General features: G+C 43.6%; 1 protein-coding gene across 1 annotated transcript in view; it reads right to left on the reverse strand.

The window, feature by feature from the left end:
• FAM234A (family with sequence similarity 234 member A) overlaps positions 1 to 26123 on the reverse strand; it is a 346953-nt gene that overhangs the window by 14132 nt on the left and 306698 nt on the right. Inside the window, exons 10-11 of the mRNA XM_085628316.1 lie at positions 20151 to 20303; positions 13788 to 13887 (exon numbers count right to left, since the gene is read on the reverse strand). Coding sequence (XP_085484442.1) covers positions 13788 to 13887; positions 20151 to 20303 — 253 coding nt within the window. The remainder of the gene's footprint in view (positions 1 to 13787; positions 13888 to 20150; positions 20304 to 26123) is intronic.

Raw genomic sequence — 26123 nt, forward strand, 5'->3', positions numbered from 1 at the left:
TAATACTTAGCCGTCATATTGTCCATCCGGACTAGGACAGTCTTGTGGTGTAGATGTACTTGGAGTGATTTTAATGCTAGAAATATTGCCAGTAATTCCAGGTGATTGATGTGGAGCACTCTTTGTTGTGTGGTCCACTTGACTTGAATAGTGTGGTTCAGGTGATGGGCTCTCCAGCCGGTGAGTGATGCGTCTGCTGTTAGCACTATGTGTGGAACTGGCTCTAGGACGGCCACCCTTTGGAAAGGTTTCATGTGTTCCACCACTGCAGAGAGCGATGTGTGCGGCTGTCCACCAACACCAGATCTGTAAGTTGTCCTTGAGCCTGGTTCCACAGAGGTGCTAGGCATTCTTGTAAGGGGTGCATCTGAAGTCTTGCGTGAGGTACGATGAAAATGCAAGAGGCCATCATTCCAATGAGTTGCATGAATACCCTTGCTGGGAGGGAATGCTGTGGATGAAATTTGGTGATTAGGGTTTGTATACTGGCTATTCTGGCTGGATTGGGATATGCCAGAGCTTTGGAGGTGTCTAATGTGGCCCCTAGATACTGATGTATGTGGGAGGGCTGCAGATGTGACTTGGTGTAGTTTACTGTGAATCCCAAGTTGTGTAGTAGCTGGATGGTTTGATGAGTATGATGAACACACTGGTTGAATGACCTGGCTTTTATGAGCCAGTCTTCGAGATACGGTAAGACATGGATTTGTTGTCTTCTTAAGTGTGTTGCTACTACTGCAAGGCACTTTGTGAACACCCTGGGTGCAGTGGTCACCCCGAATGGAAGGACTTTGAACTGATAGTGTTGTCCGTCTACTATGAATCTTATGTATTTCCTGTGAGCAGGGTGTATGGGAATGTGGAAGTAGGCGTCCTTGAAATCTAGTGTGGCAAGGAGGTCGCCTTGTTGAAGTAGTGGGATGACCTGTTAAAGAGTGATCATATGAAAATTATCTTACTGTATGTAGAGATTGAGAGGTCTGAGGTCGAGTATTGGCCTTAGGGTACCGTCCTTTTTGGGGATTAGGAAGTACAGCGAGTAAACCCCTGTTCCTTGATGCTGTAAGGGAACTAGTTCTATTGTTTGTTTTTGAAGCAGTGAGAGAACCTCCTGTTTTAAGAGCGTGAGATGTTCCGTGGACATTGGACGCTGTTTGGGTGGTATGGTGGGTGGGGTTGTTGTAAGTTCTAGGCAGTAACCATATGGGTAATTTATCTTACCCACTTGTCTGTGGTGATGGAAGTCCAGACAAGTAGGAACTGTGATAGTCTCCCTCCGACCGGGGTGGAATGGTCTGGAGGGAAGTCACTGCTTATTAGTGGGGGAGGTGAGAGTGATGTTGTTACCTCGGCCTCTCCCTTTGTTGTTGTTTCCCCTGTATCCGCCTCTAAAATATCCCCTGTTGGGGGATGTTTGTGTGGTGTTTTTGTAGGAAGAAGAGGCAGTGTCTGTTCCGATGTTTTTGTATGCTCCTCTATAGAAGGAGCGACAAAAGGAACCACGTGTGGATGGAGACTGTAATGCCCCCATGGATTTAGCAGTCTCCATGTTCTTTTTCATTTTTTCTAGAGTGGTGTCTACAGCCAGTCCAAAAAGTTGTTCTTGATTGAACGGCTGATTGAGGATAGTTGTTTGTCCCTCTTGTTTGAAGCCACAGATGCGTAACCAGGTATGTTGTCCGAGTAACACGCTAGTGTTAATGGACCTAGAGGCGGCATCAGCTGCATCAAGGGAACACGTGATTGATTGATGCATTAGTTATTAATTTGCCCTCCTGAATTAAATCATTGGCCTGGGTCTTATATTGATCAGGTAAATGTTGCAATAGGGTTTCCAGTTGGTCATAGTGAGCCCTATTGTACCTAGCAAGTAATGCCTGTGTGTTGGCTATCCACCAGTGATTAGCTTCTTGGGCAGCAACTCTCTTGCCGGAAGCATCTAAAAGCTTAGACTCTCTATCCGGAGGTGGCGCATCACCGGAGGTCTGAGAGTTGGCACGTTTCCTAGCATTAGTTACCACTAGTGAATCTAAAGGTAGTTGACCCTTGATGTAGGTGGGATCATTGGGAGCGGTTTTGTATTTTTGTCAATCCTGGGATTGAGAATTCTAGCCCTAACAGGGTCCTTGAATATGTTGGAGGCATTTTTAATGACACCCTTTAACATTGGCAGGGTTTGTACAGACTTTTGTGACTGTTCAAAGGTGTCTAGTAGAAAGTCCTCGTCTGCGGGGTCAGAATGCATCTGAACACCGTTGTACAGAGCAGCTCTATTCACAAGCTGACCAAAGCCAATATTGTCATCTGGGGGAGATGGCTTTGTTGGATATGCCTGGGGATCAGGGAGGTCTGGAGGATCTATTGGGTCATCATAATCGTCCCAATAGTCCTGTGGTACGTCCGAGTCGTCATCAGGGTCAGTGAAAGGGTCATTGTTGCCTCCCCCACCCCTAAATCATCATCCTCCTGTGGTGAGTGTGGTGGAAGTTCTGGAGAATGTGGAGGAGAGACAGGCTTAGGAGGAAGAACAGGAGAAGAGGGTTCAATCAAGCAGTATTAAGGGATTGCTTTAAGTTGGATCATGCTAAAGAGGTTCCGTGGCTGAGATATGTAGGTTCCACACTCGCAAGATTGGGCCTGCGTAAGTTATTTGACTTCTTATCACCTTGCTCCACTTTTCTTAAAGACAAACTGAAGCAGATAGTCTTAGAAAACGCTGCTGCTATCAGATGGGAGACAAATAAAAACAAATGTCCATGTGATGGGGTTTCTGAACAGACAGCTTATCATATACTGTTTTTTTTGTTCATTTTACTCCCAGCAAAGAAAAATAATATTGGTTCCGTTTCTGCATAGTACTAATTTTAGTCAATATAGGTAAGCATTGTCCCACTTTCAACGGCTGGAGAACCCCTTAGTTGATTTGGTTTTGGCCACTTATTTGTGCCCAACAGTAAAACACAGGAAAGCACTTAAGATTTTTTAAAGCAGAACGCATAGATATGGGAGAACATTCTTATTGGTTAGTTAAAAGTAGTAGTGTCTGGTTTATTGCGTACCGATTTCAACTTTTTAATGTATATCTATTTGATAGGAGGTGTGATTAATTTTTCATGTAATTTGTGGTCAATGTGTCAAGTTGTTCTGTTTTACTTAGTCTAATTTATATGGTTTTATTGTGATGTTTTTAAATAATTTAATAATGAATTGCACTTATCGATTGTGATGTATTTTCTTTTATGCAAAGAAATATTGCGAATAAAGTTCTTTGACTGACTGAGTTCAGGTTAATGAAAATTCAGCTTCTTCTAGAATGCCTGCACATTTTCACACAAAATTACTCTCTGTGATGACTATGGTATTTTAGCCCTGTGTCAGCCAGCTTTGAGGGAACACTAACAATCCCTTATATTTTTGAAAACTAAAATCATTGGGGAGTCCAGGGTGGTGTTACTTGCATAGATTCTACTACTTTTTTTACCCTACCCCGAATGTTCGACAAACATCAAGCTTTGGATAAAATCAAACATTTTCCACACATTTCGGAGAGGAAAAGTTCAGCAGGATCCTACCACCAAGCGGTCTAACACCTGTCCCAATAAAAATGGTACCCCACTTGTGTGGCTGGGCCCAGCGCATGTGACCAGAAAGGCTTTAAAGCTCAATGTGGAGATGGTTTTTGTCACAAAAAAATCTATCCATTTATGAGATGTGGGTAACAGTGGTATTTGGGGCCCAAGTTTAGCAATCACCCATAGAATCCTATTGAATCCATACATTTCTGAAAACTAGACTCCCAGCTTAGCTGAAGATGCCTCCGGGGCAATGAAATTTCAATTTCTCCTAGAATGCCTGCAAATTTCCATACCACTTTGCACTCCGATGGCTATGGTATTTTAATCCTGTGTCAGCTAGCTCTGAGGGCACAATAACAATCCCTTACATTTTTGAAAATTAAAATCCCAGGGAAGTCCAAGGTGGTGTGATTTAGACGAACCAACTTTGTTTTCGTACCCATAATACCCTACAAGCCTCAAACACAGGTAAAAATCACACATTTTCCTCACATTTAGTTGAGCGACAGTTTCAAAAGCTGCGAGGATCCACGCAATTCCTACCACCTAGCATTTCCACACTTCTGCAGTATTGGTACCACGCTTGCATGGCTGGGCCTATCGCCCACTACAGGAACTGGCTAAACCAGGGACCATCCAAAGGCCTCATTAACTTCAAAAGGTCATAGTTTTGATTCATGCCTATCACTGATGCTTGGCCCAAACCACACAAGTGGGGTACCATTTTTATCAGAAGTTTGGGAAAGCAGGGTAGTTGTAATTGTGTTGAATACTTCAGTAGTATCCTTGAGATAGGTCAGAGTCTTAGTGACCAATGCTCAAGGGTCGGTCGACCCATCGTATGCGGTATCGATTCCCTGATAGAACCCTTGAGCAAGTTTTGTGACTACTACCTACGCCCATTGGTAATCAAGACTCCGACCCATCTCAAGGATACTACTGAAGTACTCAACCTCATTGAGAACTTTCCTGCACCTGAAACCATCCATCTACTGGTGACTTTAGACGTAGAGGCTTTGTACACCAATCTACTACAAGATGCCACTCAAAGTTTTGGAGTCTACTTTACAGAACATCAACCCATAGCCTTACGAGACCCCTATCTCTTTCATTTGCGAATGTGCTTCCCTAGCCTTGAAAGAGAACTTTTTTGCCTTTCAAATGCAACTCTACCACCAGATTCAGGGGACCAACATGGGAAGCACATTCGCTCCGAGTCTGGCCTGTCTTTACATGACCAACTTTGAAGAAAAGTTCATCCTAGGGGACAACAATCTATTTAGGGCCAACATATTATTATGGAGGCATTATATTAACGATATCCTTCTCTTTTGGAGGGGAGGGGAAGAACAGTGCACCTCATTTTGTGAATGGATTAACAGCTTAGATCAGTTTCTCAAATTCTCTGGCACCAGATCACACGAAAGCATCCCTTTCCTTGATCTTCTGATCTCCCGAGAAGGAGGAGTGTTGTAAGGACACCGACTTGCTCTCGCCGCCTGAGACGTCCGAGAACTCCAACATGGCCGCCGGTGCACCACTAACAGGAAGTAGCGGTGCAGGTCTAGTCTTTCTACCCCTCAGCGCCGGAAGCAGGAACCCGGGGGAGGGACAAAAGGCAGAGATGGTGAAACGAGACGCTGGCAAGTCCCGGAAGACCGGCAAGAAGGAAGAAAATGAGGGAGGTGGCCCGAGTGCACCAGGACGGAGGAACCGACGAGGCAGACAGAAGAAGACGGCCCCCAACCGGACCGAGCGGGAGGAGAAGGAGGCAAGGTCGTGAGAAACACCTACAGGACCAGCTCTCCTGAAAGGGACACTGAGGCGGGTTCTCCCTACACCATGGCCCTGGAGGGTCGTGGCACCAGGCAAGTGACGACCACACATCCTTCCTCAATAAGGGGGTGGTGGGCAGGTCTACGGGCCACCCAGAGAACAGCACGCTGAATTCCCCTCACCTAGGCACCCCACGTTTAGGGCACCGGTGGTGGAGCACAACCCCCCCCCCCCCTCCCCCCCCCTCATTCCCTTGGTATTAAAACAGCTGACTCAAAGCAGTTTTGTTTCTTTTCCTTTCTTTTGCTGTCCCTGCCCTGTCCCTTCATTCCGGAGACACCAGCCATAGAGGAAGCAGATCGGGATCCAGACCTAAGGAGAAAGAACCCCGAGAAAGCCCAGATATTCGAGTTCAGGAGAAAGAGACTGATTTCACCAGCGTTTTGTCCCTTTTCACCTGCCGTCCCTGAAGAGTCTGTACTTGTAACCAACCAAAACAGAACAATAGAAATAAAGAACGTGCTTGCGTTCCAAAACCTAGTGTCTCGACCTCCTCTGGGGAATAAGGGTACAGGAGGTAGGGACAAGAAGCTGACAAGGAGCTCTACTCACAACGAACTATAGGAAGCCCACAGATAGGAACAGTCTTCTTATGTTTGAGAGCCATCACCCCAAATCCTTAAAAAACAACCTCAGTTCCTACGCCGCAATCGTAACACCCTGACTGAATTCAACAAACAAGCTGAGATCTTGTCAGAAAATATGACAGACAGCCACTACCTGGAGAAAATAATACGGTAGGCACGGAAACGGGCCAAGAACAATCCTAGGAATGCCCTGCTGGAAAGTAGGGAAAGACCCAGTACAGAGGCAGAACGTGCGCGACTACCTTCATCCCCAACTCCAATAAAATTCAGAAGGTTATAAAAAAAACACTGGGGTATTTTAAAGACAGGGGGTTTTACTTCAGGGCCACAACCTCTTTTTCGTTTAAACCCACTCAAAACCTGAAGGACCTTCTTCTCCACACACGTCCTAAGATAACCACCCCCACCCAACCTACCCTCTGGGCCTTACCCCCTGTAGAGGGCCACTATCCCTGCGGATCATTTTCCCTCACAGGAATATCAAAGCAGATAGACCTGGGTCTGGCTAGACCTTGGCACCAGAAGAAACACACAAATTGCAATACGAAAAATGTAATATACCCCATCACCTGTCCTTGTGACAAGCGTTATGCAAGTATGACAACGAGGCCTGTGAAAATTCGAATAGGGGAGCATAGAAGCACCATACGTTGTAAAATGACGAGTACCAGACTAATGAGTCATTTTCTTGAAGCAAACCATACCCCTGATAGCCTTAGATGGACGATTATCGAATCAAACCCCAGCTGGACTACTAGCACATTGTTCAGACAAGAACAACGCTGGGTGTTTTGTCTAAAAAGCAACACAGGGGTCTGAATGATGATATACCTTGGGCTGAATTGATCATCTAGGTCTATCGGCCTAATATGCTGTATTGGGTCTTGGGCTACACCCTGAAAATTATGAACTGACCCCATTATACATTAGGCCATATGATGTGCACACCCATTTTTCTTCCCCCCTACGCATACACATCTGGGTCTGTCCCGTTTCACGCACTGTACCCTGACCCTAGAAATGGGAATAACATTCTGCCTGAAGCCACATTATATCATCCCAACTACGGCTCACCACACCTGTGTTTCTAAATATTTGCTGTGTTATGTTGGAAACATATGAATATGGATGTGTAATGCACCAGCATTGTGTTTCTGTCCATATAGAGCTAGTCATGAGTTGCCATCTAATATGCCATCATTAGTAAAATAACCATATGGCAGGACAAGCCACTAGGGAGCTTCGGCAATTACCTACAAATACTGGAACACATTGTGACAATACGCCTTAACAAAAGCAATTTTCCATTCCATTCACCCCTTTCAAAGATGGCTGCCTTTTTTCTACTAACGTGAACACTCTCACGTTTTTGCTGCACGACCGACCACGCCCCCCTCTTTTCCGCTTCCGTCCAATGCCACGGTATAACTCTGACATCTTCACCGGCTCACATCTACCGGCGTATCTCGGATAGGAAGGGCAGGTAATGGGCTGCAAGGAAGCGAGTGACCGTGAGTATTCTCCTGCTGCCATCTCAACGGATACAGGTATTCACGCACACATGCCAGCACCAGGTCAGCTGATTCCGGCATTTTTCCCGCAGGTATACTCCTTCATGTCCCCAGGGTATGCAGAGGAAGCCACCTCATCTAAATAGAGGGGTAGGAAGTTATGTATGTGTATGGCAGATGTAAGTGCATTGCGGCGGTAGACTTAATTACATGCAACTAAATGCTCAGCACGTTTTTCTCATGTATTTGTGATATTCACCTGATCATGTTAACGGACTGCCACTATTACCATGGCTGCGATGCCTAGACTTCATGATCACGCGTTTAGCCCCCGCTTCGTACCAACAGAGGGGCATAACAATCTGTACGTGAGTAAGTAATACATGGGTGGCTGGGAACTTGCTTTGGACGCATCTGCATGCTCGAAGCAAGTCACTCGAGACAATATGTTTCCCACGCTGCACATTTTTAGCAGACTGACACAATCACGATGGCAGGGATGCCTTGATTTTAAGAGCTTGCTTTCCATACTCCTGAAATGCCTGGGGTACCGCCAGCACGACGAAGTGCATGCATGATACGAGTCACCTCTGGCTACAGTTGGCCAGACACTGGTGACACACCACCTGTGCATGGTTGATTGCACAGGTTACAACGAGCAGAGCTACTTCACAATGCACTGTTATGATGAAAGGGGCATGTTACATTCAGCATGCCTCTATTAGTATATGTCGATGTGAATGCAGATCAGTTGGCAGCATTCCGTTGAAAGTGAATGATTGTATTCACTCTATCCTGACATGTTCATGTCTCCTTGTGTGAGTGTCTCTTTTTGTTTTCTCACTAGGTTGGACTAAGGAACACGACCCGGATGTTCCATTAGATGCACAGACGCCCACACTTAACTTTAGGTACCATAGGAATATAGTGTTGTCACCTCTAATTCCTATTTTTTATATTTTTTAATGCACATCACGGTCCTGAAGAAGCGCACTGGAATCCATTAGGGACCAAAGTGAGCGCGAAACATGTTGACCTAATTTCACTATCACTCACACTCACGGATAAGAGAGCAGCAGGACAGTACTCATCCCTCTACATAATTTGTTTAAAAGAGGTTCTCCTTATCCTTTGTGGTTATTTTTTAACCTTGCCTCCCGGACCCCCGAATGAAAGTCTATGGCCAGGTACCGGATAGGCAATTTTATTTCACACACTCACTTACATACTCGCATGCACAACTGCGTCGTCTCTCCTTAAAAGATCTCTGCCAAAGAGCCCTCTCACGGGGCCTGTGGGGGACAGCAGCGCCACCCCCATGAGGAGCAAACGCCCGATGATGAAGCATGACACCCGCAAGGGTGTGTGAGGGCACTTTTTCCAAAAGGAGGTATTCCCCCACCTTCATGGGTATCCAACCTTCATCATAAACAGAATGCAACACCCCTAACACATTGCTCTAAGCTACCAGATTAGGTCACTTCCTTCTTTTCTCATAGGAACAGTTACCTCTGAGTAATTACCACGTAATTCTTTGGGAGCTTTGGTACTGTACCTTTTCTTTCTAATTGGCTCCCGGTCCCCCCCTCTCTCTTTTGGTTTAACAACACTATGTGCCCAAGCAAATACCCTGCAGAGAAGGTAAACACCTGTACGTGGTAACATCTGTTATCAAGAGCTTTAGACCACGTGTGAATCTTGACATCAAATTTCAGCAGCTCGCAGGTGGTTTTCAGAAAGTTTTTCATATAAGTGTGTGTTCGTGTAATTTTTTTTTTCTATACGATTACATTTGAGGTTTCCACAGCATGTCTGCCCTTTGTAAGGACCAGTAAAATGTAGAGATCTTGTTAAATGAAGAATACATAGGGCCTGATGTATTGTCAATTTGCAAAAAGTGGTGGCTACGTGTGCACCAACCTTGTTAACTGACTGAGCCCGATTTAGATTTCGGCAGATGGGTTACTCTGTCGCAATGGTGACTGATATCCCAGCTGCTGAAATATAAATCCTATAATATCGTATGGGATATATATTTCAATGGACGGGATATCCTTCATCGTTGTGAAGAGTAACCTGTCCACCAAAATCAAAATCAGGCCCTTTGATTTTACAAATGTACAATGCTATGTACTGTTAGGTCGTATTGAAAAATCACCATTCACAACGAGTTGGAGAACAACCTGCATAACGAATATTAACTAGGCAGACAGCAATTTGCTACCTCCCTGTGAATGTCTACAAACACAGGGATGATGGCCTGCAAGGTTAAATGAACCAGGACTGCTTTAAAAAAAATAAAAGGTTCCTGAATGGGAAAACATCAGGGAAAGCATAGTATGGTCCCCTTGCCAACTGAGGCTGCCAACACAATTCCCTTTGCGAATAAGTTACCATCTCCTATGACGAGTCAGGAACTGTTCAATGTTTGTTTTGCAACCGTAACCTCCGTTGCAAACAATTGGCACTGTATCAAATCATAATTTGGAAGTAACGCCTCTATCACACCCCTTTCTAAATTCTGATTCGGTATGGGTTGCAAAACCCATTTTATGAGTCAGAAAAACTTTTCCAATTCGTACAATGGGTTTTGCACATTGGAAATAGCCATTTTGCGGTACCAAACCCTTTGACATCCCAGGGTCAGCGATTGAAAAATTGCTTAGTAGCATCTGGCACCTAGTTGCTTTCATAATTTCCTTCAACACATTAATTTTAAAAACGTTCTTTTTATTTATAATTTAATATGTTGTATTCTATTTGAACATTGTTTTTCTATACTTACTTTATACTTTTTCTTAACTAAGTTTCTTTTTTAAATCTGTTTCTTGACCATGATTAACAGCTTAAAACCAGTGTTGCTCTTGTACACGTTTAACCGAAACCAATAAACAACATATTGGATGAGATGCACAAGAAGTACAATAAAAATAAACCATGCCTCAGGGTTTCTTGTGGCGTGTGAAAGGAGTTGCTCTCTATGGCGTAGTTCCAGAGATAGGGAGCCGGATGGGGTCTTTTCTAAGAGTGTTCCAATAAAAGGATACTGATCACTGACTTTCCAAACAGCATAGAAATATTTACTCATAGCAAAAACAGTAAGTGAGCTCATGTCTGATTGAAGTTCTCTGGAAGCAGTATGATGGTGCTTATAACTCAAATTCAAACATAAGTGTCTGGACCACTTCCTTCTAACCCTTTTGTACATTGGGAAGTAGAATAATACATGTTCTTTATTCTAAATTGTGTTGTTGCAAGATTTGCAGATGCCTTGATCATTGGGGCTATGCTTCCACTTCTATTAGTTAATATTCACAATCTGAATTTAATGTACCATATTCGAGCCTGGTGTGGAATAATATCATACATACAAGATTCAAATGCCGGGATAACTTTACGATCCAAAATGCTATCCGTCATGCTACTGGGTTTTGTTTCTCAATGGCACTGTTCTTCCAAATGGACCCAATAGGTAGATTTTTCAATGTCCTGAGTTCCTCTGTTGATGGTTTAAGGATAGTTCCAAACATTGTCCAGCCCTAGGACTTAAAACCAGGATTTTATATGACAGATCGGGGGTTGATCATAATCTGATCCAAAAGAGAAGGGGCTTTAAAACAGCTATATCCTCAATCTTCTTGAGCCCTGTATCAAAAAATAAGGGTAAGATGGGAGTGCTTTGAGTTAAGTTAAATAAAGATCTCAGTAAATTGTTCTCCTTAAATTTCAGCTATTTAGTGCTGCCTGATCACCAAATGTCTGCCCCGTAGAGTGATGCATTTTGCACCTTGGCTCACGATCGCCAGTCAGACACATCTAGGTGTAGTGACTTAATACGTTTTGACTACTGGAGAGGATCTATAAAGCATTATTGCACCACTTTTCTGTAAGTGTGTTTCCAGTTATGCATATTGTCAAATCTGATTCAAGGTAGTCAAATCTATCACCCATGTGCAGCAGTGTGTCCCTCTGCGTGAAACCACCTCTGAAAGCCTTATGGGGGTTGAAAGTCATATACCTGGTTTTGGAGGTATTCATCTCCAAACCCTGTAGATTGCAGAAGTCAGTGAATTTATTTAACAAATTCTGCAATCCCACCGGTGTTCAAGAAATCAGAAGAGTGAAATCTACGAATATGAGGGCTGGTATTGGGATGCCTTCGACAAATTAAAACCCTGGGAACAAGCATTAATACCCCAGGAATCAAGTTTCTTGCAAAGAGGACCTTATTTCATTTTATTAAATACAGCATAATGATCTACATAGTAAACAACATTAATTGCCATAGTCCCCTGCTTTTGTTCAGTTAGTATATGCAAGAACATGATCCATACCTTCACTACCCTACCTAAACCCAGTTTTATAAGTTTAGAGGATGAATGTTTCTCAACATATGCAGCAAACTTTGCAGGTCGTTCACTGAACAGTAACATAGCAAAGATCACACTGGAGTCTAATAGAGATATTGGCCAATGGTTAGCAGGAGGGATCAGCCCATTCCATGATAAGTGTACCTTATTATATATTAAAGAAGGTTAACATTTTTAGTCAAATTTCAACAAACCTATCAAAGGTCTGTAAGGACCATATACTCTAGACACATTTCATACAGTTGTGATATCTTTGATGTAAAAACGGAAAGGAGTACAGTGCTAAAGATTCTCAATTATAACTTTGACACACATCATTGGTGGATTCTGAATACACCCTCGTAATATGATTTAACAGAGCAAGCAAGTATTATCATAAAGGTCTGTACAGCTGTCATATTTTTTAAGCAGTCAGAGAAACAGCATGCATTTCTATTCATTTGTTTTCAATTAATTTCTTCTAACATCATACATACTTTATATTTCTTTTTTATTTAGTATTAGGATTTTTTATCCTCACCTCATCTGTATTTGGTTCACTGTTCAAATCTTTTAATGTAAGCTGTTTTGCAATTTGTTTTAGCATTGCAATTTTACGGTAAACCAACCACTACCTGGCATGTAAACACTCTACTATACCCACATATATCTCTATCTATATTCCTATCTAGAGTCATAGGTAGTAACAACTTATTATTAAAAACCTTCTGTACTGCCATTTCTCATTGTTTATGAATCAGTCTGAGCACTGAAAGTGTTTTTTGTAAGATATGGATCAAGTATGATATTATTCCACAAGGAAAAGAAAAAAATTCTCCTACACTTTCTTTCCATTTTTTTGTTTTCAGTGAGCTACTACTGGTGACTACACTAATTTTCCCTTTTGGTCATTAGCTCAGAATGTAATGCATATTTTGTGTACTCCAAGATTGACAGGGGGGGGGGTCTCCAAAAAAGGCATAACCAAACCCTCTCCTGTTCTGGTTATATAGCTGTTATTAAAATGGTGGCCTTGCTTAAGTTATTATTTTCTTTTAAACAATACCTTTGGTTGTTGAGAAGACATTCTTAAGTAAGATCCAGTGGTCTGTGTTAACCTGATATGAGAGCCCCCCTCTCATATCAGGTTAACACAGACCAGAAAGAATGCTAGAGTACAAGCTAGGTCGGGCTTCAAACATGCTATTAGAAAAGGAATGGGCATCTCCAAATCTTGCTCTTTTTTAAGCAGTACCACAATTAAGGTAACCTCTGGAGTAGTCTGAGGCAAAAACAGAGCAGCATTGGTTCTTCGTGGACCACACGCTGGAAGGCAGATTTCTGAGGTGATGTGGCTCCTACCTGATAATAGCCCCAAAAACATGACAGACACTGTTTACACATTCAAAAAGGGTTAAACTGAGTAAGCAAGCGTTCCCTCACCATACATCCCTATTCAAGGAAATCTTTTAGTGAGCAGCAGGGAGGCCTTTTTGGGTGGAAACAGGCAGGGTGCACCACAATAGGTGGTTTGTGCATGAAGTTCGATTTGGACATGTGAGCAGATTAAAGCAAGCTGTGGGCAGTAGAAAGATTTAGACATGCACAGGTGAGCCACTGGACTGCAAGCCCAAATATTAGAACTACTTCCACTACGCCTCTCAGTACCTTTAACATATGTTTGCACACGGTAGAGAAAGAAGCCCTTCTCATCTCTTTAAGATATATACACTCATGGCGGAGAGGGATAGGCCCTACATTAGCCACATAGCCGATTAGCAGCAGATGTGTATTTTTAATTCTCAATTTTAAAGGTCGATTTCCGAGAACTCTGAAAACTCAACAACAACAAAAATTGGAATCATAAATATCCCTTAGGAAATAGCAAAATTAAAGATCAGCAATGTCTCATGTTGCACAAACACATACCATCAAAAGCTGTTATTTTTTCTGTGTTGTTTTTCAACTCCAGGATAACCTTGGGGCGCGAAGGATGAAACATATACAAATTCTGTTTCACTGGCAAATCCTTAAAAGAAAAATAAAACATTTTGTCTCAATATGAGTGTTAGATTTTAGTTATTTATGTTATCTCTCTGGGTGCCCTTTTTACAATCAATATCTTATTGTTTATACACTGTTCAGATCAACCTAATCCATCCATAACTATGTTATGAAGGTTCTCATTCAACAAAGGTTGCTCAAAACCCAGTCACAAAGAGTTATTTATTTAAGCACAAAGAAAATTAAATCTGCATGAAACTCTGTACACAGCAGTCTTTGTGGTACATTAGGGCAAACACAGTGACATGAGAAAATGTGTGCATGGTTGATGAGTTATAGGACAGGAATAGACTATGAGAGGAATACTTGATATATCTTAAGGGGTGTATGGTGCAGGTGCAAATTGATACATTTCCCTTTAGTATGGCAGAGTAAAACAATTTAAAGATTGCAGTTTAATGGAAAGCAACGGGGTTGCAAGGATTTATCATGGATTGGGAGGCAGGGCATTCCAGAGTTGGGGGGACCAGTAAGTGGAATGCCTATTGCCGGGAAGAAGTTGAGGGTGCATGCCTTGGACTGTCATTCTAAAACCTGGCCAGTGTAACAATCCAAGGTGCATGTTACACTGTAATTTCTGAACCTATGGTAGCAGGTGACAGGTAAAGCTTGTCAGAAATAAAACGGACAGCGCAAGTGAGAATGGCATACATTAGCCTATTTTTGCAACTGCCACAGAGACATTCCTAAAACATAGGTCTAGTGGACTTGATAATAAAAAAAAATATATATATATAATTCACAATATTACAATTTTCTGCAGCTTGGTTTAAAAAGGTAATTCAAATTGGTATCCGTGAGATAAGGCGACATGATTTCACAGTCTTTCAGTTTTTTTGTAGCGTGCTTTAAAAATTTACTGAAAACGACAATTCAAAATGATATCCGTTGCCTGAAAGCACGCAATCATGGTCTGTCTGCAAGTTCGAATACCATGTTTGCTGAAAAGTGCTCTCAGCGTCGCCCTCCTTGTGTTTATAAGAACAAGACAAACAAGTTAAATGAACAATATTTTCCTCATCAGATTTGCACAGTCTACATCATGCTGTTTTTGCTTCCCGGAGCCAAGGCACAATGTGGGAAAGTCCAGGAAGAAAGCCGAAGCAGTATCTAATAAAGTGCTCTTTTAGTTGCTTGGCCCACCGAGACTCAAGATGGGCTGAAACGTTAGGGCTTTATAGTCATTTAGGACCATTCAGGGATGAGATCTAGTTAATAGTGATTCTGTCTTTAGCCGCAGAGATTTTCTTCATTACGCCATTTATCGTTTTCTTCAATTACCCTTGGGGAAGGGTCATTCCCAATAATGGCCGAACACCCAAATTTTCAGAGGACGAGTCTAGATACCGACGAGAGGACACATTTTTTCTTGTTTGGACTTCACCCCAGAAGGTTTTTCACAATTGTTTGGCCAACCAGGACTGAACTGTTTTCCATACTTTAATGTACACCCCCTTTCTAGTGATTGACTGATTTACTACGCCAAACTCAAGTCTTATCTGGGCCGGAGAGGCATTTATGGAAGATGGAAAAGCGATCTGAAATGTTTTGTAATAATGGAGTTGAAGGCTGTTATGTCTTTGCCTCACTCCCATATGTTAGGCTCTGAGTTAATATTGGTGTTATTACCTTTAGAAATGATAGGAAGCTTGGACCATCCAAGGACTCTGTAGTGTTTGAAATGACAGAAGTAATGCGTTGCCCTTCCTTTGTAGCTCCATCCTATGTTGGTAGAAGGAGCCTTTCCCATTGAATAATAATCCAAGGTATCTGTAGGTTTTCACCGACTTCATTTGTTGCCCGTTTGCCTTGTTTTGCCTTTTCTGTATACTGTTACTAACTTTCATGACCTTGGTTTTCTTTGGATACATTAACATGCCATTGGTTACGGAGTAATTAGATAGTCTGTCAATGAGGCTTTGTAGACCGATTTTTGTTTGACTGAGGAGAATTGTGTCATCTGAATACAGAAGATTTCAATTATGCATATCTCCTACCTTTTGGGGTGAGCATTTACCCCTTCCAGTGCTGGGGTAAGGTCTTCTAAAAATAGATTGAACAAATATGGCGCCAATATGCATCCTTGCTTTAAACCCTGGGAGGTGTCTGGTTTTCTGGACAAGAAAGAGCCGTCCCCAATTCTCTTTCTTGCCCCAGTATCCGTGTATAGCTACTGTATTGCTTTTAAAAGCGGTTGAGGGATGTCCCAGTGTGTCAATTTCTGCCAGAGGAGATTACGCTGCACAGTCGAATGTGGCCGTGAAATACACAAAACAGATGGGTTGCTTGTTTGGTAAACTTTTTTTATCCATTATCACAAAAAAGGGATAAGATGTTAATTGCTGTGCCACCCACCTGTGTAAATCCAGATTGATTAGGAGGGATGATATTTTTTTCTGCTGCCCAAAACAATAATTTAGTAAGTAGAAGGCCTGCAAAGTGCTTTGCCTTGGTATCTAAGAGTGTAGTGAGGTCTAATTTTCAGGCTGGTGGCAGTTACTCTCTTTGAAGATCGGATTAATTATAGAGCCTTTCCATGAGTCAGGGATAGTTTCCAGCTGCAGCACATTGTTGTAAACTAAAGTCAGAAGGTGGGATTTGTTTTATACAATGCATGTGGTATTCAGTCCGGTCCTGGCATTCCATCACGTCTGCACTTCTGAATGGATTTGTATACTTGATCTTCCAAAAAGCTAATCACACTGTTGTCTAGATTTATGATGCTTATTGAGTTTGTGCTTCCTGTCTTATGATTTAAGGGTGTTGTGTCCTCTGAGGATTGATTGAAGTGTTTGGTTAAATTTGAACTAGAATAAGCGATAGTGGCCTTGTTTAGGCTTTTCATCTTTTTCCAGAAGTCTCTTGAGTTTTTCTTTTTACTGAGATACAATGCTTTTGTATTTTGTATTTGTATTTTGTATTTGTATGTGAATTTATATAGCGCGTATATACCAGCAGGTGCCCAAATGATTTGCATCTTTCGGTATATTTTATATATAAACATCAGGTCCGCTTGAATCAAAGGGTTCCTATGCTGTCGCCCAGCAATTCTCAGGATTCTATTACTATTCCACTTTATAATGGCAGATACTGAAGTCCTTTTTAAGTCTTGTGAGCACTATGTAACCGGATGTGTGCTTGGGCATTTTTTTGACAAGTAAGTGTTTATAAAACATATTTTACAATCTGCCCATTTGGAGATCGGGGTAAGGTGTTTATTACTAAAGCAATACCTGATAAGGGCTGCTTAGGCTTTCCCGAAAGTATCTATAGTGTCATTAGACCACTGTAGTGCCTAATAATGTATCGTTTGCAATTCCCCCAGTAGAGTATTTGCCTGGTGGTGGAGGATATATTTAACATCAAGCTCTATAATTTGTTGTCCATGATCATGTAAGGAGGCTTGAGGGCAGAGTAGTGGTATAGAAGGACAAGCAGTCAGGTTAGGTGTCTATGAGAGGGATACTGTTTATTTGCCACAGTAAGAGAAAGACAGTCTGTGTTACACCATAGGTTCAACGGGAAATTAATAATCTCTTCCAAGAAGTTAGGATTCTCGTCTCCTTGTTTCAAAGGGGTATGTGTCCATCTACCACTCTTTACTCTGGGATGTCCTGGTCGTCCCTCCTCGGGTCTGGCTGTCTCCAGGGTTCTCCTCACCAGGGTTGAAAAACAAAGAACAGAAAACACTCGGGTTAGGCTTTACCCTTCCTATTCTTTACGTTGTGCCACCTTCACCAGAACGACGTGGGGGGAGGGAATGGGGATGTCAGGGAGGAACCCTTCTAAAGGTTCGTGAGGGAATAGTGGGCTCCGGTAGGGTGTGTCTCCTAATAGGTATTCCAGCTACCCCACCAAAAAGACCCTCTAAGCGGCACTTGCCTGAGGCCACGACCCGTATACCGGGCCGCGGCAGCCGGACCCGGGGCGTCCTCTCCTTCTCGTGAGCCGCCGGGCTTGAAAGCAGCAAACTCCTGTTCGGTCGTCGCTGTGGGCTCTGGGACACCTGCGCTGGGGTCTCCGTCCTTCTTCTGTCGTCCCGTCCGCTCCTGCTCTCCGGCAGCGCCTCCGGTCCTCCGTTCTGGAACCTCGCTGTCCTCCGCTCTGGATATCCGTTGCTCCGTCGTCCATTCACCTTCGATCCCCTCGCTCTCCGTCCTGCTCCGCTCTTCCTCCTTCCTGATTCCGCCCCTCTTGTGCTCCATTGGCGGCTGCGTCCTGACGTCACGCGTTCCAAGGGAGACTAGAACGCGGTTGATATCCGGTGTTCTCGTCATGGCTCCATCCGGGTTTTCCGACTTCCGCTGAGCCGAGCCGTCCTCCCTCTTACAGATCACTTTTGTCCTAATTTTCGATCTGGAGTGATGTAATTAAGCGAAGAAGAGGGAGAGTTGCTGCTGTGAAATCAATTTTAGATTATGATTCAGATGAGTAATGGGTCCACGCTGAAGGGGATCTTGTTGGTATCTGCCATTTAATACTCTTAGTCCAAAGAATTCAAGATCTTTTACCAGTGTCACCGCCTTTAAATCCCTTGACCTAGGGTTAGTTGTTCCTGCAGATTGTTTGGGGACAAGCCAGAGATGGTCCTGCTGTATAATATGGTCATCTCGGGTGAAAGACGGCAGCAAGTTCATATTAAAATCTCCTGTGACAAGAATTTCTGGAGATGTTGGGTCTTGCAAACTGTCTAGTAGGCTGTTTGACAATTTAAATTACAGATTTTCTTGATCCGGGTGAATATTTAAATTGATTCATAAAAGGGGTCTCTCAAATTTTACATGCTACTTTGTCAACTTGACTGATAAGTGATTTGACAATATACATAAAAGGTTAATTGCTTCCGAGCAGGTTACATTGCTTCATTAAAATGTTTCTGACACTTAGCGGATTCAGTGAAAAGTCTTATGAACCTGCCCAAATTTTGGGCTGTCACACTTTCCTTTGCTGCTTTTTCCATTGTTGACAGCAGTGGGATTTCTCTGTTTTTGTTCAGTCTCTGGCTAGTGCATCCTCAAGAACCATGGGGTGGCACACATTTGAAGCAATCTCTCATTCTTTTGGCTTTTGTTTCAAAGTCTTCATCTCTGGAGCACAATCTCTACGTTCTAAGCCATCCCCCTTTGGTTACCATCAATTTAAGAGCCTCAGGAATGCCCAATGCTGGTATACAAAATCCAGTTGTTAGCTGCTGTATTCTGATAAACCTTTGTGCATAGTTCTGTATCCTAACAAACAGTGTGGCATCCAAGAACTCAATGGTCTTCCTGCTTGTGCTGCTCGTTAATCTGATGTTACAGTCATTGTTGTTCAACCTCTCAATATTGGCTTAGAGTGAAGATTCATTGTTGTCCAAAATAAGGAAAAAGGTCATTGATGAATCTTGACCAAAACATCAAATGTTTCATCTTGTCTGGTTATACTCCGCCCACACCACGTCCCTCTCCCACCACCCCCCGAAAAGATGTGTGTATTTTGGGATGAAGGAGGTACCCATGGCTGTGCCTTGCCTCCAAAGCTATAGTGAATTGTCAACAAAGGCATTATGTTCCATGCAATAGCCTAACATCTCCAAGAGCATATGGATGTGTTGGAGAAGGCTGATAAAGCTTTCTTCCAGAAAATGCCTGCAGGCTTTAATTCTCCATTTCTTTTGTATTGACGTGTATAATGATATAACGTCAAGGTTGACGATCAGATAACTTCCCTTTCAAGGTATATTCTGAATACTCATCAGAAAGTCAGATACATCTCTAATATATGATGGTAATGTCACCACAAATATAAAGAGAAAAATGTCTAGAAATGTTGAAGTATTCTTAAGGTAGGAGCCTAAGAAACTCACAATGGTTCTCCCTTGTGGATGTTCCAATATATGACATACAATGGCCATATGCCTTTTATTGAGCTCAATTGCAATTTCTATTTTCCTTCCACCACCCAGAGCATAACTAAACACAAACTATTTTAAAAGCTGAAGATAAATAAAACGTAAAAGTTTACTTTGTGTTCATACCAAAGAAATTATATGGAAATCTCAGAGAGACAAATTATAGTTATCAAAATTATTTTCTGGTTGATGATCCTTTTAGACTATGTTAAGTATAATAAGGGAATCTTAACACAAACAACCTGTAGACTAGTAAAATACACAATGTCCAAAAATGATTTAAATTATTGATTCCACATTTCAAAACAAAGAAACTGTAGGAATGAAACAAGACATACTGTACTATTGGTCTCAATTTGATAGTCTCCCCAGAACAAGAACGTGGACCTGTGATCTCCAGTTCGGAGTGTGGCTGGCTGTGGGCTCCCTGGTTTGTAATTGATTTCCAGTTCCCAGTGCACTGATCCGGAGGTGCTCTCAAGAATCATGACCTAACACACAAAGGAAAACTGATATTAATTTGTATAAGGAATATGCTACTTACCAGTATGCATCTGTTCTTGGCATGTAGAGCTGCAGAGCCACACACTTAGGATAGTAGATCGCCATCTGGTGTTGGGCTCGGATGCTCGCAGGTTGTTGTTGTCTTCGGAAGAAGTCTTTGGTCACGAGATAGGTGACTCCTCCCTTGGACTACAGTGTGCATGGGCATCCACTCCATCCTCAGATTGTTTTTCGCCATGATGGGAAATGATGGAGTTTGTAAAAATAAAGAAAGGATGTCCATGTGTAATGTCTAAGTAAGACGATGCTGGAACAGAAACAGGTCTCGGGGAGGTGGGTGGGCGTGTGTGGCTCTGCAGCTCTACATGCCAAGAACAGATGCATACTGGTAAGTAGCATATTCCGTTCGAGGCATATGAGCTGCAGATCACACACTTAGGATAGACTATATAGCAGTGTCTCCCCTAGCGGTGGTCACTTATATCAGTTGCAGCAGTTTGGAATGAAGTTTTAAGGACAGCCTGACCCACAGAAGCTTGTTGTTTCGCTTGCACGTCAACACAGTAGTGTTTAGTGAAGGTGTGTGTTGTAGACCATGTGGCTGCCTTACAAATATCTTCTAAGGGAATGTTTCCTAAGAATGCCATGGAAGCCCCTATTTTGCGTGTGGAATGCGCTCTAGGGGGAACTGTTAGAGTGCGTTTAGCCTTGTGGTAGCATATTTGGATACATTTAACTATCCACCTGGCTATTCCGGATTTGGAAATGGGGTTGCCTTTATGTGGTGGAGAGAAAGCAACAAACAATTGTTTGGTTTTGCGAAAAGATTTGGTTCTATCAATGTAATAAAGCAGGGCTCTTTTAACGTCTAAGGTATGAAGAGCTCTTTCAGCTACAGAGTCTGGATTTGGGAAGAACACTGGTAGCTCGACTGATTGGTTAAGATGGAACGGAGAAATGACTTTTGGTAGGAATTTAGGATTTGTTCTAAGAACCACTTTGTTACGGTGTAGCTGTAGGAATGGTTCTTGTATGGTTAAGGCCTGGATCTCACTTACCCTTCTAAGGGATGTGATAGCAATAAGGAACGCTACTTTCCATGTAAGGAACTGTAGTTCGCATTTATGCAGAGGTTCAAATGGGGGACCCATGAGCCTTGTGAGAACAATATTTAGGTTCCACACTGGAGAGGGTGGTAATCTGGGAGGAATAATCCTTTTAAGACCTTCCATGAAGGCTTTAATCGCTGGTACTCTAAATAATGACAAGTGTTGTCGATTTTGTAAGTAGGCTGCTAATGCTGCTAGGTGGAGACGTATGGATGAGTACGCTAAATTACATCTTTGCAAGTGTAGTAAGTAGCAAATGATGTTCTGGATGGATGCATCCAGTGGGCGTATATCATTGTTAGTGCAGTAAATGGCAAATCTTTTCCATTTTGCAGCGTAGCAGGCTCTAGTAGTAGGCCATCTGGCCTCTTTTATAATATTCATATAGTCTGGTGGTAGGTTGAGGTAACCGAACTCTAGGACTTCAGGAGCCAGATCGCTAGGTTCAGTTGATGTGGATCTGGGTGTCTGATTTCTCCATGGTAATGGGTTAATAAGGACAGGGAGAGGCGCAGTTTTTGGTGTGGAACTAGAGAGAGTTCCAGCAGTGTTGTGAACCAGGGTTGACGCGCCCATGTGGGAGCTATTAGTATCAGCTTGAGAGACTGTTGCCTGAGTTTGCGTACCACGAATGGAATGAGTGGGAGAGGCGGAAAAGCGTACGCGAATCTGCCTGACCAGTTCATCCATATTGCATTGCCCTTCACCTGTGGGTGGGGAAACCTGGCGGCAAAGGTTGGGCATTTTGCGTTTTCGTGTGTGGCGAACAGGTCTATGTCTGGTTGGCCCCATTTTTGGAAGAATGGGAGTAGGACTTGTGGGTGTAATTCCCATTTGTGGATCTGTTGAGTTTGTCGACTCAACAGGTCGGCAATCTGATTGCGAACTCCTGGAAGGTGTTCTGCTAGCAGGTATATGTTCTGGGGAATGGCCCATCTCCAAATGTTCTGTGCTAGCTGGGACAACTGGAGAGAATGTGTGCCTCCTTGTTTTTGTATGTAATACACGGCTGTCATGTTGTCCATCCGGATAAGGACAGTTTTGTTCTGGAGATGTAATTGGAATGATTTTAGTGCTAGGAATACTGCCAGCAGCTCCAGGTAATTGATATGGAGCCCTTTCTGTGTGGTCCATGTGCCCTGAGTGGTGTGTGTTAGGAGATGGGCTCCCCATCCTGTGAGAGATGCGTCGGTTGTCAGCACTATTTGTGGAAGAGGCTCTAAGAACGGCCGCCCTTTGGACAGGTTTATTGTGTTCCACCATTTTAGAGAACGATGTGAGCGGCTGTCCACCAACACCAGATCTGCCAGTTTTCCGTGAGCCTGATTCCACTGACGCGCTAGACATTCTTGCAAGGGACGCATTTGAAGTCTTGCATAAGGCACAATGAAGATGCATGATGCCATCATGCCTATGAGTTGCATGAACACTCTTGCTGGAAGAGAGTGTTGGGTTTGAAATTTTGCGATCAGAGCTTGTATTTTGGCTATCCTGGCTGGGCTGGGATATGCTAGGGCTGTGGAGGTATTTATGGTGGCTCCCAGATATTGATGTATGTGGGAGGGTTGGAGATGAGATTTGGGATAGTTTATTGTGAATCCCAAGTTGTGTAAGATTTGAATAGTTTGGTGAGAGTGTGGGATGCATTTGTTGAATAAATTGGCTTTTATGAGCCAATCGTCTAGATATGGGAAGACATGAATTTGTGGTCTCCTGAGATGTGCTGCTACTACTGCTAGGCATTTGGTGAATACTCTGGGCGCAGTTGTTACCCCGAATGGAAGGACTGTAAACTGATAGTGTTGTCCGTCCACCACAAATCTTAGATACTTCCTGTGAGCAGGATGCATGGGGATGTGAAAATAGGCATCCTTGAGGTCTAATGTGGCAAGGAAATCGCCTTGTTGTAGTAGGGGGAGTACTTGTTGAAGAGTTATCATATGGAAATGATCTGAGTTTATGTGCTGATTTAGGAGTCTGAGGTCCAGTGTTGGTCTGAGCGTCTCGTCCTTTTTTGGGATTAGGAAGTACTGGGAGTATACCCCTGTACCCTGATGTTGTAAGGGAACTGCTTCTATTGCGTGTTTTTGAAGCAATGAGAGCACTTCTTGTTTGAGGAGCGTAAGATGGTCTGGTGACATATAGCGTTGCTTGGGTAGAATGTGTGGGGGGTAGTGGTAAGTTCCAGGCAGTAACCATACTGGATAATTCGTCTTACCCACTTGTCTGTTGTGATGGAGTTCCAGACAGGTAGGAACTGTTTGAGTCTTCCCCCGACTGGAGTGTAATGGTCTGGGGGGAGTGGAGAAAAGTCACTGTTTTGTGGCGGGAGAGGTACGAGTGTTGGTACTGCCTCGACCTCGTCCCTTGGTGTTGTTTCCTCTATAGCCTCCTCTAAAATATCCTCTACTGGGGGATGTTTGTGTAGAGGGTTTGAATGTGGAGGAGGTGTCTGCTCCAATGTTTTTGGAGGCTCCTCTGTAGAAGGAGCGTCGAAAGGAGCCACATGGTTGTGGAGACTGCAATGCTCCCATGGATTTAGCAGACTCGGTGTCTTTTTTCATTTTCTCAAGTGCAGTGTCTACTGCTGGTCCAAACAGTTGTTCTTGATTAAATGGTTGGCCAAGTATAGTAGTTTGTACTTCTGGCTTAAAGCCTGAAATGCGTAGCCATGCATGGCGTCTAAGGAGTACACTTGTGTTTATTGCCCTAGAGGCAGTGTCTGCGGCATCAAGTGCACATTTAATTAAGGCATTTGAGATAAGTTTTCCCTCTTGTACAAGGTCATTTGCCTGGGCCTTGTATTGGTCTGGTAGGTGTTGTATCAGTTCTTCTAACTGATCATAGTGAGCCCTATCGTAACGTGCTAATAGGGCTTGGGTGTTGGCGATACGCCAATGATTAGCGGCTGGTACTGCTACTCTTTTGCCCGATGCCTCTAATAGTTTGGATTCCTTGTCGGGGGCGGTGTATTTCCCGTAGTTTGGGAGTTGGCGCGTTTCCTTGCCTTGGAAACAACCAGAGAATCCAGAGGGAGCTGCCCTTTGACGTAACAAGGATCTTCTGGGGCAGGTCTATATTTTTTCTCAATTCTTGGGTTGAGTACCCTGGCCCGAACAGGGTCTTTAAATACTTCTGTGGCGTGTTTTATGACCCCTTTAATCATGGGTAAAATTTGAACCGACTTCTGAGACTGTTCAAAAGTGTCTAAGAGGAAGTCTTCCTCGGGTGCATCAGAGTGCATGGTGACTCCATGATAAAGTGCTGCTCTGTGCACTGGTTGTCCAAACCCCAGGTGGTCATCTGGAGGTGATGGTTTGGAGGGATATGGTGTAGGGTCAGGCATATCTGGTAGAGGGTATGCCCAGTCGTCCAATGGTACGGTATCTGGATTTGTGAACTGATTATTAATATCATCAGGATCACCCGGATCACCCCCTCCCCCTAGGTCATCATCATCATCCTGTGGGGGTGGTGTTGTGATGGAGATGGTAGAGGTAATGGTGGTGTAGGCAGAGGGGGTGGGGTAGGAGGTGGTACAGGAGAGGAAGGAGGAATTGGTGATGTTGCTGAGTCCTTCTTCTTTATAGGAACTGGGGCAGGTGTTGTATCCGGTTTCCGTTTCCTACAAGGTACAGCAGTGACATGTCCAGTTTTTGGATTAATATAGATCCTTTTTAGGTCGAGGACGTCCGGTCTGCCGAAAGGCAGAACCGGAAGTCGGAGATTTAATGACTTGGAGAAGAGGGGCTTGAACCAGCCCCTCTTCTCCCCTGTTCTCCATTGGCTGGCCTCTTGAATGCTGGCCAGCCATTGGAGAAGAGGTCAGTCATTCAGATTAGGCCCCGTCCTTTTCGGATCGGGGGGCGTGTTTTTTGCAAGAAGTCTCAAGGAGGAGACAACAGCAAAACACGCCCCCGAATCCGAAAAGGACGCTGCGTTTCTCCGAGGCATTTCTGCTCTGCCTCGGAGAAAGGCGGTGGTGTCTTTCATGTGTGGGACCTTCACTCTGGAACAAACTCCCTTTGGAGTGAAGGTACATTTCGTCTACCTCCCCCTCCCCTTAGATCCCGAGGAAACTGAAAACATTGGGTTTTAAGCAAGAGTGATGTTACTTCTCAGCTACATCCCATTGGAGGCGCAGAGCGCCTCGACGCTCCTTGGAGTAACAGAGCGCTTTAAGAAATGCCTTTTACATTACAAAAAGCAACAACTGTTGTCTGTGCGGTATGGCTCGTGCTGAGACCCAGGCTGGTAGAGTTAGATAAGAAACCGGGGGTTACATTCTTGTGGGCGGGGCAAGGCGTTAAACTTTACCACCTTCCTAAAGTTTGACTTTTTTATTGGCTTTTTGTGAAGGTTAAAACGTCATTGCGGTTATGTGAACCCTAAGCACCATGTCAGTGGAAGCCTGGTCTTCGACTGACTCTGCCCCATCCCTTTTGCCTTTCACAGAACATGTACCCATTGCCCTGTTTCCAGCCTCTGCCCCTTTATCACGCACTCTCTGCCTCCAGCCCCCGGGTACCAGCAGCTCCCGGACTCTATACGGCCCTGCCTTGCATCTAGATTAACCCTATATACATCCCCATAAACCCTATATGCATACCCCACTTTGAGCGTTCCCTGTCGTGGCGGCCGCTGAGGAACCCCTCCCCAATGTTTAATCTAAAACGAGCATCACTCACCGACGCCACC

This window comes from Triturus cristatus, chromosome 10 (genome assembly GCF_964204655.1).
Source record: "Triturus cristatus chromosome 10, aTriCri1.1, whole genome shotgun sequence".
In the NCBI taxonomy this organism is placed as follows: domain Eukaryota; kingdom Metazoa; phylum Chordata; class Amphibia; order Caudata; family Salamandridae; genus Triturus; species Triturus cristatus.